Genomic DNA, 14350 nt, shown 5'->3' with positions numbered 1-14350 from the left:
AAGTAGCTTGTGATAGCATAATAAATATATATATTGGCAATTCTTTCAAAGACATCAAAATTATTTATAAATTAATTGCTATGAATGTTAAAATCAATCAATCAATCAATCAATCCATGGCATCAAGCATAGCTTGTGATAAAGATGTTAAATTAAATGACTTTGTATTACTCAAAATTTGCAAACAACGAGCACGTTATGACACGTTTATTACTGAACAGGTTATACCATTGTTCGGCTCGCAAGACTTTGAAAACACGCTGAAAATTTGAGTGAAATGTGACAATGTGTGTACTAGTACCAAAAATGTGTGTCAAAACATGTATTAAATTCTCCCTCACTCACCCTCTGGCTCGTTCTTGATGAGTTCCTCCATCTTGCGCTGTTTGAGCGTGTCGACCACGTCGGCCAGACTGCCCTTGCGTCTCTCCGGGGTGCCCAGAGCTGAAGCGGAGCTGGGTTCGCTCCCCGGCCGCATGGACCCCTCCTCCTGCTGCTGCTGCTGCTTGCTGGGTGAGGTAGACGAGTTGTGCTGGGGGTAGGGGCTCAGGGCCAGGCCTTTACTGCCATCCTGATCCTGACAGAGAGACAGAGAGAGAGAGACAGGGTGTTAAACAAAGCAACAAACAGGCCTTCACTAATTATTTCGTCCTGTTCCTGAGTGTTGAGGCATGTTTAGATTTACTTTCATCCTCATCTGCCCATCTGTACTGTAGAAAGTCTCTCTTTCTCTCTTCGCCTCTGTCGGTCTGAAGTCTCTTTAGACAAAATCATTAGCGGCGAAAAGTTTCAGTCGTTTCACCATCACAGGAACTGTCTCTTTCTCTGAGAAGGGAAGTTTTTCTACTTTGAATCAGCTCCAAACACACAAGAACGTCCAAGTTTTTCAACCACATTTTTCTTCTCTTCTTGACCAACATGACAGCTGCGATATCAATCACCATCTTCAACATTTCGTGCATTGATCTTACGTCCAAATATATAACAGTTCTCATCTTATGGTCTCTTATGTAATGCGGCTCAGAATTATGAAAGAAAACTGTGCAGTTGTTGCCTTAAGGGGTTATTTCTAACTAATCTGAGCCATAAAAATGACTTTTATTGGTATAACCTAATATAGTCATATTAAACGACATTTTGACTTGAATAAAACCAGTTTATTTAGATGTTACTACACAAATCATATTTTTTAGGTTGCCTTTGCTTCTGTAAGTATATGCACACACTGTAAAATGGGTAAATGACAGATGTGGAGATTTATGATGATGAATTATCTCACACACATTACTTTCGCCTAGTTCCGGATCTCCTTTATAAAGTTTAATTACAAAACAAGTCAGGTATTTAGAGACGAGGTCAACAGTCCAAGTCCTTTAATCAGGGTTAATCTTTGGTTAATCCACATCTATTATCTACCTTACCACCCGCGTGACTGACAGCAGCCACAGCCAATCAGACAATAGCATAATCCCACTGACGTGTTTGGGATCCAGTGACCAGATTTACACCTCAACAATCAACATCAGCTACTTCGTGCCACCTGTATCCGTCACGCAAAGCAAAATGTCCTCAGTCCAAACTGAAGTTCACAAGATTGATCAAGTTCCCTGTGCACGTCTATTACCCGCTTAGATTTTAATAATGACATCTGTTTTTAATCATTAACTCAGAGAGTGAACAGAGAGCAGCAGATGGTTCATTTACTAAAGCTTAATGCAACACGAATTACACAAGACTTTCACAAGACAGAACAGTGGCAAATACAATTTGATTTTTATCAGTAAAGTGAGACTGTTAGTTGATCTGACTTGGCCTCGCAAACAAAACAGTTCATTATATACAACATGGAAAAAGTTTAAATGCTACAGAAAACAATAATAATAATGTATTTATTTTCAGTACTAATCATTTATTAATGTGCTTTTGTAACAGTGTTTTACTACTATTTATTTATTATCATTAATTTTTATGTGATAAAATTATTAAATGACTAAATGTCTTACCATTTTTAAATGTTTTGACATTTATTTAATCTCAGACAATTATACGCTTTATTTTTAATACTATCTAACGCAAGTTTTTAAAATAATGATTGTTAGTAGTTTTTATTACAATACTAGTACTAAAAGATTACTAATATACTCTTTTCTATTAGTGTTTTTCTACTATTTGATTATTATTACATTTTTTTTTAAATATATATATTTATAAAAGTTCTTTTTATGTTAAGTAAAATTATTAAATGACTAAATGTTTTAACATTGAATGCTGCCATTTAATTCATTTTAGTCATTTACATGCCATGTAATAATGTTAATCGCTTTCTTTCACACAAAACAGACGAATAAACAAACATCATATTCATATCTAGTACATACAGTTGTCAACACTCCATATATCCAGTTACACTGAAAATATCACACAGATTGACTCGTCACAATCCATCATCATCATCATGATAATAATAATTACTGTAGAACTAATTAAACTGAAACACTTTCACTTGCTACGAACGCATACTGAGAGACATTTCACGTTGATACTCATTCACAAACAGACTGATGACTGGCAAGCTTAAAAGATCTTAACAGGCTTTTATGATACACGGAAAATATGACAGATTGCATACTGATTTCCCCCCATTTCCGTAATCTGCCTGCATTTTTCCAGACACACCCCTCCGTTTCATCCCTCTCGGCCCCATCAGCTCCAGTCGGGCCAGTCGAACTGGGATTAGGAGAATTCTGTAGTCACAAATGACCAAAGCGGTGCGAGATCACCCCGTCATCCGCAAACAAAACTGTCAACTAGCTGTTAAAGAACTAACAGAGAAGAAAGATAGAAAGAAGAGGGCAGGACTAGAGAGAGAAAGCCAGGGAGAGAGTGGGAGCGAGTGGCAGAATGGCAGACGTTTCTCTCTGCCTGCTTTAGTGTGGCATGCATCTTAAAACACGGTCACACCTGTCACTTCCAATCTATCTAATCCACTGCATACTTCAAACCGCAGCTCGCGTCTTTCTCCAGAGATGTCTAGAAAACAATTCGAATAGAAGGTGAGATGGCAGCGGAGGAAACTGTATTCCTTCGCTTTTTAATGTCCTCGGGCCGTGACACTAAGTCTCGGACAGATGAAGAAGCAGATGAGCTTATGTGTTGCTTTCTTTCCCCCATCTTTAAATATAAGGCACAAGTGAGTAACAGGTCTACAGTAGGGTTGATATTCAGGTTAAGTACCCCTATTTTGTCCGTCGATTACGTGTGTGTGCGCGTGATTTTCCGCCGCGTATGAATAAGTGTGCAAAGCTGAGTATATGTATTTATATGCATTTCTGATGAGCCGTTCTGTGCGGTGTGGGCGGTTCTGCTTTTAGTTGTGCAGATGTCAATTCTTCGTGGAAAGGCTGAAACTGCGCCTCTCTCCACGACCCTCTCTTCATCCCTGAACCACGGCAGCATGGCAACAGAATTAACCAACTTTTGTCCTCTTAAGCTCATGTGTGACAGGAGCACATTTAAACACACTTCAACTCTTGCCAAGAAAGCAAAATGCCTTCTTTCCCCCTCTAGTTTTTCCCTCTCGTCTTCTCCCTTCAGCACAGATGCCAGCTTTCTTCCAAATGCCACCTTTTTTCTCCCTTCTTTTTTTAATGTTTGTCCTTCCTGTACTCCGCAGGATTCCAACCTGTTTCCCTCAGAGCGTTTCTCTCGTTGCTTCTCTCTCACGCTTCCATATGCTAAGTTAAATCCAGTTATTTTACTGATACAGGTAGCGTCTAGCTAATGAGACTTACTCAAAGCATGGCCGTGTGATTCTCTGGCTCGCGTTCATCACGCGCTAGGAAACTAACCTCTACGCTTGCTATCAGTTAAACTGTCAAGAGTCCCGCTGCTGAAACACACACGCTCGAGTTGGACATCTCTCCTCTCCTGCGGTGCTGACGCCTCGTCTGTTGTCTTAAGCCCGTGTTGCTGATCTCTACCGTGTGTTCACAATCCGCTCACCTCTAAACCTGGCTCAACCGAGCTATTGTCAGCCCTGATCCTGCCGTAAGCGCGCGCGCACACACACACACACACACACAGATGAAGACTTGCAAACGCTTCACACACTTTCAAACACCTTGCATTGTCTCATCCCTGAATTTACATGAGGTTATGCCATCGAAAAATACTTTAATTAATTAGATTTGTGCGACACTACAATTTCAAAGCATTGTCAGATTTGTAGATTATATTTGTTTGAAAAAAACAAAAAAAAAACATGAAAAATACAACACAAATGAATATTTGTGACACTGAAGCAAAATGTTCCTCATAAAAAATGTATAAAATTTGAGTTTAGTTTTACTAACGGCTCTGACCATATTGTTTGTTTCTCTCTTTAAATATCTGGGCTTGGTTCGACAATAAAACTCAAATAATTAATTTTATTATAATCAAAATTTATTAAAAAAATTAAAAATAAAGTATTAAAGTATTTAAAATATTAAATAAAAATATATTAAGCTACAAATATATCAATAAATTTAATTAGCTTTTAATGGTGTTTTGGAAAATTACAATTATGAAGAAGTTCTGATTTTTACAAAAGAGTCAGGTTAAAGGGTATTCTGTTGTTTTTGACATTAAAAGGCTGCATTTGACGCATCTAAGAACAAATCTTAACGCGAAACACACGTCTTCCTTTAATGCCTCTCCTCATTAACCGGACAAAAGGGAGAGTAATTAACACCTCGCTATTATCACCCGCGTGTAAAGCTCTTCCCACCTTTCGGTTTCAAAGCCCTCTACTTCCCGCCTGTAAAAAACTGGCAGGAGTTTACAGACTGCCGGGTACGCGCACCGCTGCACCGACTTCTATTGTAGCAGGTTGTGCGCGCTTCAGCCCCGCTGACCCCATCATCACGAATGCGCGCCTCTCTCTCTCTCTCAGGATGAAGAGGTCAGCGGAGTCTGAAGCGCGTGTGCGCCGCTGCCGTGTTAATTTACAATGACAAGATAAAGCGGTAATCTTCCGCTGCGCGCTACCCAGGGACTCGCCGAGTCGATTTACACTTCCCTATCACTTTATACAATTGCCGTGACAAAGCCCCTCCGAGTCCCCACTCGTGTAAATCTCTCTCTCACTCAACTCTTCTGCCAGTCAGCGCGGATCGGCTCAGGGAAACTTAATGTCTCACACATGCCAGCCTGCTTTCCCCAAAATCCGCCCGTGTTCGAGACGGATACGCTTTATTAATCCACATCAAATACAGCACGCGTGTTTTTTCATGCCACGTCTGTCATGTCAGCGCGAGAGACAGAGACAGCAGTCTAGTCTTTCAGATAACACAACAATTACAAGCACTGCACTGCAGCTGATACATAATTATTCACGTTATGATTAATAAGCATAACAATCCATTGTATAATAAACATTTGTTTGGTTTCATGTGCAGCTTTATTATTTGTATTACTGAACTGACATAATCATCTACAACAGCCAAATGCAAATCTGTGTCAAATCTAAACTTTCTGCAAAATGCCGAACCCTCAAAAGGTACATCTTTGTGCATTACCTTCCCATATACACTTAAAAATAAAGGTTCTTTGTTGGCATCTGGTTCCATAAAGAGCCTTTAACATTCATGGAACCTTTCCATTGAATAAAAGGTTCTTTATAGTAAAAAATGGTGCTTCAAATTATTAAAATGCTCTTCACACATTTTTTGTTCACACAAAAGGTTCTTAGGGGAAACTAAAAGGGTTCTACAGCATCGCTGAGAAAACCTCCTTTTGGAACCTTTATTTTTAGGAATGTAAATGGAGCATATTAGTACTTTAAGGCACTAATATGCACCTGCCTAAAAGGTAAATTTTTTGCACATTTTCACCCCCAAAATATAGTAGTTTAACAGCAAACGACTCTAAAAGAGAGAACCGCCAGTCATAAACAAACACACCGCGCTGCAAGCTGAGTGAATGAAGTGAGAACGAAGGAGACGCTTGAGTGAGAAAGCTCGAGGACTTTGGTTTATTGTGGGAAACGGTTCCAAAACTGCAGAGTCCAGCGTGCACTGTAATCACAGTTAATTGCAGAATTAGCTTACCGTTAAGTTCCTTAAGTACTGATTCATTGTTTTACAGCCAAATTGATTCCTGAAGCCTGTGTTTATCAAGAGCAAGAGATAGCAGAGTCTGGCGAAAGGTCAATGAAGAGATACTAGGGCTCATGTGCGTGTTAACTTGAGGTCCGGATGACGCTTTGGAGTCACAGGGTCCATCTCGTTTATATTTCATCTTACAGCTTTAAATGTCTGATACAGTCTATGTTCTTTATGACTACAATGACCCATCATGAACTCACACTCCAAAATGACACATGAACAGCCAAGCTTATGAGTCATTTTGGCCACATTCAAAAAGACGACCTGTCTCGCTGCATCTGCCTGTGACATCATCGAAGCGTGACGGGCATTTCCACGCCAAAAGTGTAAGTGAGAGAGAGACAATGGGAGGGGCTTATTCTAAGAAGGAGGAGTCAATCAAATGCATATTAACCAACTGGGAGGGGCTGACCTCGTCCAATCATATGAGTGAGGTTTGAGTGTAGAGACTTACCATATTCGCGTGTAGTGTTGGGGGGCTGTCGAGCAGCCGTGGAGATCGCGGGGACACTTTGCTGCAGTACGAACTCAGGGGCAAGTGAATGACAGCATGTCCGTCAACCTCTTCATCCTCCAATCGCTGTCTGCTCGTCGCCATGACTACCTCTCCATCTGTTCCCCCATATGGAGAGGCTGGTCGCTTGGAAGACATCCTGGAAAAATGAGAAAGGAAAAGTGACTGAGGCATTCAGGAAAGACATGGCAGAGACAGAGACGTGGCTGTTGTTTAATTGTGAGTGACATGTACAGGAGCATTTCACACACACACACACACACACACACACACCTGACACACACTACTCGCATAATGACAGCCATCAACGCCGTAGCTTTGTCCACATCCATCCCTCCATCAAAGAGACGTCCCACCTACACTATCACAGAGCCATTTACTGTAGCAGCACCGCACACGATGTGTTTAGCCAGCCTGTTTGATGTAAAGACTCGAGCGGCCCATTAAAGAAAAGTGCAGACGGCCCAGCGCACATCAAATATCATGTTAGCCAAGAACACAGACAGACAATGGTGTGTGCGTGAGCGTGTGTGCCACAGTAGATGTTAATGACAGTGTATATGGTGTTGACAATGCCAGAGAAAATAGGCCTTGATGACGGTCTGTGTTCCTCTGATACCGTCAGGAAGAAAAAGCATTTATTAAATGAACTCTCTCTCCCACAATGCACGGGAAGTAAAAATGAATATGCTCTCGTAATAAGATTTCATCTGGCTTACGGCATTGCCTAAGTGCTTTCATAGACGCTTCTCAGCCTTGGAGCTAGTGTTACTATGGCCCTGGGGAATAAGTACCACTCTTTTAAGAGAGAAAGACAGACAAGGATAAAGGGAGATGGAGAGAAGTACTTTTATTTGGTTCCTACTCTACAACTAAAAGAATTGGCAAACAAATTTTATTTCACTGCACTGTTGCAGTATACTTTGCTTTCCTCCAAAAGCTGTTTTATAGGCAAATTCCATATTAAAATATATACTACATACACAGTTATTATGCGTAATTGCAACTTAATATCTCACAATTGTGACTATTCCTCATAATTGTAACTTTCTCAAATTATGATTTTATATCTCACAAGTGTAACTTTTTTCAGTATTGTGACTATATATCTCAATTGCAAATACTGAAGTGGCAACACAATTAGTTTTATTTTTATTTCTCACAATTTTGACTTATTTCTCAATCTTTTGACTTATTTCTCATAGAATTGCAACTATGACTCATTAACTTTATGACTCATAGCTTCATCTTACAATGTCTTTCTATATCTCTCAATACAACTTTATATCTCATAATTGGGAATTATTTCTCGTAATTTCTCACAATTGTAACTTTATTTCTCATTATTGCTACTTTATTTCCTGTAATTGCAACTTCTTTCACAATATGACTTTGTATCTCATAATTGTGAATTTCTTGTAATTGCTCACAATTGTAACTTTCTCATAATTATGACTTTATATCTTCAAATTGTGACTTTCTCATAATTACTTTTTCTCACAACTGTAACTTTATTTCTAATTATTGTGACTTAATTTCCTGTAATTGTAACTTTTTTCACAATACAAGTTTAAATCTTATAATTACAATTTCATATCTCATAATGTCACTTCATATCCAGCGACTGCTACTTTATATCTCAACCGTGATTTTATAACTGACTTTATAGCTCACTGTCACACTTTACAACTTTCTTTTTTTAACCCTTTATCTCATAATTACTTAATATATTTTATGCTCTGAGGTAGAAAAATGAGACTAACATACAGTGCAACAGAGAGGTTACTTCTTTACCTCGATTATCTTTCACCAACTAGAATCTGCAGTCTCGGTACAGTCCAAGTTGCGTGTGCTGAACTGTATGGTATTCGCATAGCCCTGGACTGACACAGATGCCACATCTGGCGGAGCTCCTGAGCACTCCTAAGGTTTCTCTTTCTCTCATTTACTGCTTATTTGGTTTAGATTAGCTGTAAAGACAAACATCATATAACGTTTCTAGCCGTCTGGACGGGATGAATAAGACTCACCTCAATCAAACCCAAGGCTGGCGGCTACAGTAACAATGAAGACATGCTTCAACTAACTGTATAGATGAGATGGAGTGAAGAGATAAATGATAAACTATGTTGCAGATGTCATACTGCTAGCGCCTGACAGCAACTGCTCTGTCATAAACACTAACGCAGGTGTGTAATGCGTACATTTGTGAGTATTAGTCACTATATCTCTGTTAATTTGGCTGTATGAATGTGAACGTGTGTGTGTGTGTGGGATACCTTGGCGTTATGCTGGTTCACACTGGGGCAGTAAAAGCAGTCAGTGCAGCTGTATAAACTGCACTTGGGCCGTCAGAGCCGCACGGCCTGTCTGCCCCTCCACCAGCACTATGTTTACTCTACCTCCAGACACTCACACACACTGGGCCCTTTTGTTTCACTCCGACACACACACACCTCTGTGCCGCTTTCTCTAACACACCAACCCCCAACACACACATCAGGACCAACAAAGACACACACATGACCCTCATAGGCAATCGAGAACCAGTTCTTATTGGACACAGCAAATTGCTGGTCACATCCAACTCGAACCCGAGAACTGGTGTTTAATATCTGTTTAGTTAAGGCTCGTGAAACTTAAATCAAAGTAATGAATAGCTGGAAATCTAGCAGTTAAAGAGAAAAAATTAGAACAGATTTGTGGTAATAAAACAATTACAAAATTAAAATAGGTAAACAAAAAGAATCTTTGTTCAGTATATAAAAAAAGAGACAAATACTACCAAAAAAGTGCTAAAAAGAATCGTTAATGGAACCGGAATCATTTAGTGGAATTGGACATTCTCAAGGCAATATTTCTTACAAAAATTACTCAGGTGAGTGCCTTTTCTATATAAATATGTCTCCATCATTCATATCTGTGCGCACCTTTAGACACGTCTGCATCTTTTTTCCGCTCTTCCCTGTCTCACGCACTCTTCCTTTTGCCTCTTTCTTCCCTACTTCCTTGCCGGCCCACTGATAGAAGCTTTTCACAGCTCCTCTTGAGCAATAAAATGTCTATTTTCCTGCGAGCCTTTGAAGTATAATTACTATACAATTCCGCTCTCCGGGTGAGCAGGTTATAGCCACTATTTCATTTAAAGTTGGCAGACCTGTCGTGGTGGAGAGTCTACATGAAACATTTAAAGCTTGTCGAGATGTTGGGATTAAAAAAGAGAGGGTTTTATTAAGCAGATAAATTGGCAGAAAAGCTGGTCTCCAAGGTCATAATTAGCAGCCATTAGCATAATTTCACTCCATCCTTCTGTGGTTCCAATAAAGGCCGGCCTGCCAAACACACACAGACCCTGTCCACTGACACACACACACACACACACACACACACACACTCGCTAACACAACACAGACGCACAAAGAACAGTCTCTGAAGCTAAGACTTCCTATACAGGCTAGTCATGTCTGCTTATTTGCATTGTAAACTTTAACAGCAGTCTTCGCTCATTATCTGGTGGATTAATAACTTTATTGCCTTTCATTTTCACAAGGCTAAGAATTATGTTATTCATAAACAGCCTCGAATATCAAAGCCGAATGTGCTGATATGGGTGAGGTGACTAAACACACACTTATGTAGGAACACAAATGATGGCAGTATAATCTCCAAACACCAGTATTATCCAGTTCGGGGTGTATTATCAAAGAAATTGCCATCACTTTTTTGTATATTTCAGAAACTTCAGCATTCGCACCCTGTCCCATCGCAGTTGAACTGCAGGTCTAGAGGCTAACTTTCACGGCTAATCATTAAAAGCTAATGGCCGCCCCACTGGTGCGCCACTCGGCCCCCTCCCACAGACTGCGTGCGTTAAGCCCAGATTAAAGGCACACTTCCCCTTTGAGCTTAGACGCAGATTGAGCGCTCTCCTAAGTCCCTCTCATATCACATGTACATTTCTCCGCAGACGCTAATCGTCCAAAATACAGGGTCCATTAAACAGCGGAGTGGAGCTGCACTTTAAATACAGAATCTAGGAGCTTTACCTAATCACCATCAGCAGTGGTTAACACTCCAGAAGTGCCTCTAATGACAGGACATAATTTAGAGGCTAAACGTGTCACATACGCACACACTCGGATGTGCGCGGCCCACGGAAAAACTTGCATGATGATGCTTTGCGGATGTTACCCGCATGCCTACGATAAAAAGCATTCAGATACGCAGAGCATCGTTGAAAAAGTCAAGATAGACACCTTTTGTTGTTTTTATATAATGCTAATAATATTAATTAGCATTATATTATGTAACACTGAAGACAAAATTATTAATAATAATAATAATAAAAAAATATTAAGACATCATTACACTTGGTGAAGGTAAATTGCAGTGTAATATGATTATGTGATTAGGGAGGTCAGCTCTTCTTTGTTATCAGAGTGTGGGAATGAAACAAAGTGTGTCCATAAGTTCAGACAATCAGCCCGTTCAGCACAGATAACAACAGCGATGCCTTCGGTAGGACACTGAGAATACCTCACAATCCACTCAGACATTAGGAGAAGTGCTCATCCCTCTCTCTACTCTTTATCTTTTGCTCCCAGGACGATAAAGTCGCAGATAGTCCCGTCAGGACCGTCCCCCTTTTGCACAATCAACCATTTGTGCCCGACTCTCTCTGTTTTGAACAGTCTTTTAAGTATATTACTTTACAGCTATTTATAGCTCTCTCAATTTTTCTCTCTGTGGGAATGGAGCGGCCGGCAGAGGAGCGGAAGCGAAAAGAGAGTCAGAGAGAGCGACTCCGCTGAAGTAAATTCATCCGTAGTGCAAACTTGTGAGGGCTCTTCATCATTTAAGCCGTAATCACTAATCACAGCGTTCTCAGCTGCTGTGAGGGTACTTGGATTTTTATGTGGGGTGGGGGGGGTTAATTTACCAAAATGTAGTATAAAGATCACATTTCCACGCACCAATTCTAAAAAAATAAGAAGAGAAAGTGTTTTATTAACGTACAAACCATTTTAGTAACTCTGCAGCACTAAAAAAGTAGCAGAAAATTACTGGAATTTGCACAAAAAAAAAAAGATTTAATTAGAGATTTACACATCACTAATCTATCACAAAAACTTTTCCAGATTTGTTTACAACATCTTTAAGATAGCTGATGGCTAGCTAACTGTGCTAAAAAAGATTTTCCTTGAAAAATCACTCATAGAAACTTCTTTAGAAATTCTACCCACCCCCCACCCCCCCAAAAGTCGGTGAATAATAATTTCACACAAGTGTACGTGTCTCTAAATACACATATTATTCACACACGCACTCAGAGAAAACACAAAGCCGTCTCTGTTTTTCCCTCTGACGCGAGGGCTGCAGGGCCACCCCAATTTCCTGTCCAGCGTCGCCACAAAAGGCAAGAACACAGAGCCTAATGTCACTGTCAGCCATTACTGTTTAGGCATGGAGGTGAAGTCACACACACACAAAATCAAAAGTCATATGAGCAAAGCAAAAACAAGCCCGCTCGCACACACAAACGCATAATAAGCAATGGTGTGTGTTTGCCGCTGGGTGGACACAAGGCACCAGTGAACACTGTGCCCACAGCACCAAGGCAACTGCTGCATCAACACACACACACACACACACACACACACACACACACACACACACACACACACACACACATATATATACAGAGGGGGGTTGCCAGTATTTTAGTCATCACTTCATCTGTCTGCATAGTTTCCTGTCATCTCTCATCTCTAATTATTTATTTCTCTGGACTGACTCATGTTTCTAGTGACATTTTACATATTACATACACTTGAAACTTCTATGAAAACTTTCTCAGCCTCTGCTTGTCTTCTTTTAGTCTGTGTGAGTGTCTGTGAATATGATGCCCCTGTCAAATGCTTATCCATCGCGATTTGCTCCCAGAAGCCCCGGGCGGCTGTGAAAACGGGTGCTGGTATAATTTACTCCATTCATACAGGCCTGTACAACAACAAATTGGGTGTAACAGGCATATGCAACACAGTCTTCCACCCAGACTCCTCCTTTACCTGCAAGTACAGAGTCGTTATTATACAGCTTAAGGGACTGGATAGAAAAAAGCTGAATTTTGCTAAGCAGTCCATTGATTTTTATTATCCTTCCCATGATGCAATTGTCTAGGCCGTCACCTCTGACTTGTCATACTGTTTTGTGTTATTATCCTCTCGGACTTGATAAATAAGACTTTAACCTAAAAGGGACTCAGTTCCCCTCAGTCTTAGCGGACGTCCCGATGGTCAGCTGATCGCACAGGGGAGGTCTGGGAAGACTTCTGAAGGGGGAGGAGGAAACACTTCAGCATTCTTCTCTGCTGACCCTCCTTTTTTTTCATGGAGACACGGTTATCAAGCCGCTGCGAGAGCTCATAACACGGACTACACAATAGAGCCAGTCTGCAATGAATGACCCAAAGAGAAGATCCAGAACCTCCATCAATCAGACAGAACACACACACACACTTTAAACCTAAATGAGGCCACAACACAGTTTTGTAGTGTTTTTATATAAAGTTAATTTTTATAGACAAACACACCTTAACTGAAAATAAAAATACCACAATTAAAAAGTTTTTTAAAGTTGCTACTAAAAAAAAAAAAAAAAAAAAAAAATATATATATATATATACACAAACACACACATATATATATATATTTATATATATATATATATATATATTATTTTTCCCTAAATGTGGACACTCCTGAATGTCCCCAAAGGGAATTTTTGTCAGATTTAGCTCTTGTTTAGGTACAAATTTGTACCCAATCTATAGCTAAGTACAAACACACACACGTGTGTGTATATATACACACACACACACACACACACACACACATAAACATATACACACATATATATATACACACATATACATATACACACACACACACACATATATATATATATACACACACACACAAACACACAAATGTTTGTTTTACTATCACTGCGGACACTTTCCGTTGTCTTCTTTTGTTTTTCTACAAAGCTAAGATATTTTCTTTCCCCTAAACCCAATATAACTCTTTCTAAATTTATATTTAGACAATATTTATTAAGTTTACTAAGCTGTTTTTCTTAAGGAACTACCTGGTCACCACAACAGTCATTTGGTCCCCTCAATATAGAGTAATACTGTCTTAATATAGTCCCTCAACCACAGACTTCAACTGTGTTTATATAAAGCTAATTATAAACACTATAACATAACTCTGACCTTTGCATTTTTAGAATATACATATTAAAAACCACATTCTTTACACATCTTTTCTCTGAATTGTTTTTAGATATATCTCACTTCTGAGGACAATTTTGTCTATATATCCAAGTACATAAACACACTTCTTCAACTAGTTAATGCCACACTTTGCGTATGCTGCAAAGCAGCTTGCAAGTAATATGTGTTAAAGTGACGGAGGTAAAGGCAGGCTGGTGGTTTAATCTTTTTTCTCTTTGACGCAGAGGAATCAAAAATTGAAGTGCATCAGCCACATTTGTCTACAGCTAGTTCAATCACACATGCTTAGTGGTGAACGAATCCACTGTTTTTTCTGTGTATCTTTACTAGGAAGAATTGACTGACCCAGAGACAGACAGACAGAGAAAGAGCGAGAGAGAGAGTGAGATGTAA

The 14350-nt window shown here is 39.7% G+C and overlaps 1 protein-coding gene across 14 annotated transcripts in view; it reads right to left on the bottom strand.

Moving 5' to 3' along the window:
• The window catches only part of sox5 (SRY-box transcription factor 5), a 243265-nt gene that overhangs the window by 57078 nt on the left and 171837 nt on the right, over positions 1 to 14350 (bottom strand). For all 14 annotated transcript variants that reach the window (XM_058773716.1, XM_058773720.1, XM_058773715.1 and 11 more), the window contains 2 exons: positions 6601 to 6799; positions 346 to 577 (listed from right to left, as the gene is read on the bottom strand). In XM_058773716.1, the coding sequence (XP_058629699.1) occupies positions 346 to 577; positions 6601 to 6799 (431 nt within the window). The remainder of the gene's footprint in view (positions 1 to 345; positions 578 to 6600; positions 6800 to 14350) is intronic.

The sequence above is a fragment of the Onychostoma macrolepis genome, chromosome 04 (genome assembly GCF_012432095.1).
Source record: "Onychostoma macrolepis isolate SWU-2019 chromosome 04, ASM1243209v1, whole genome shotgun sequence".
Taxonomy (NCBI): domain Eukaryota; kingdom Metazoa; phylum Chordata; class Actinopteri; order Cypriniformes; family Cyprinidae; genus Onychostoma; species Onychostoma macrolepis.
Note: the sequence above shows the minus strand (reverse complement) of the source record. Positions and strands in the feature narration are given on the sequence as shown.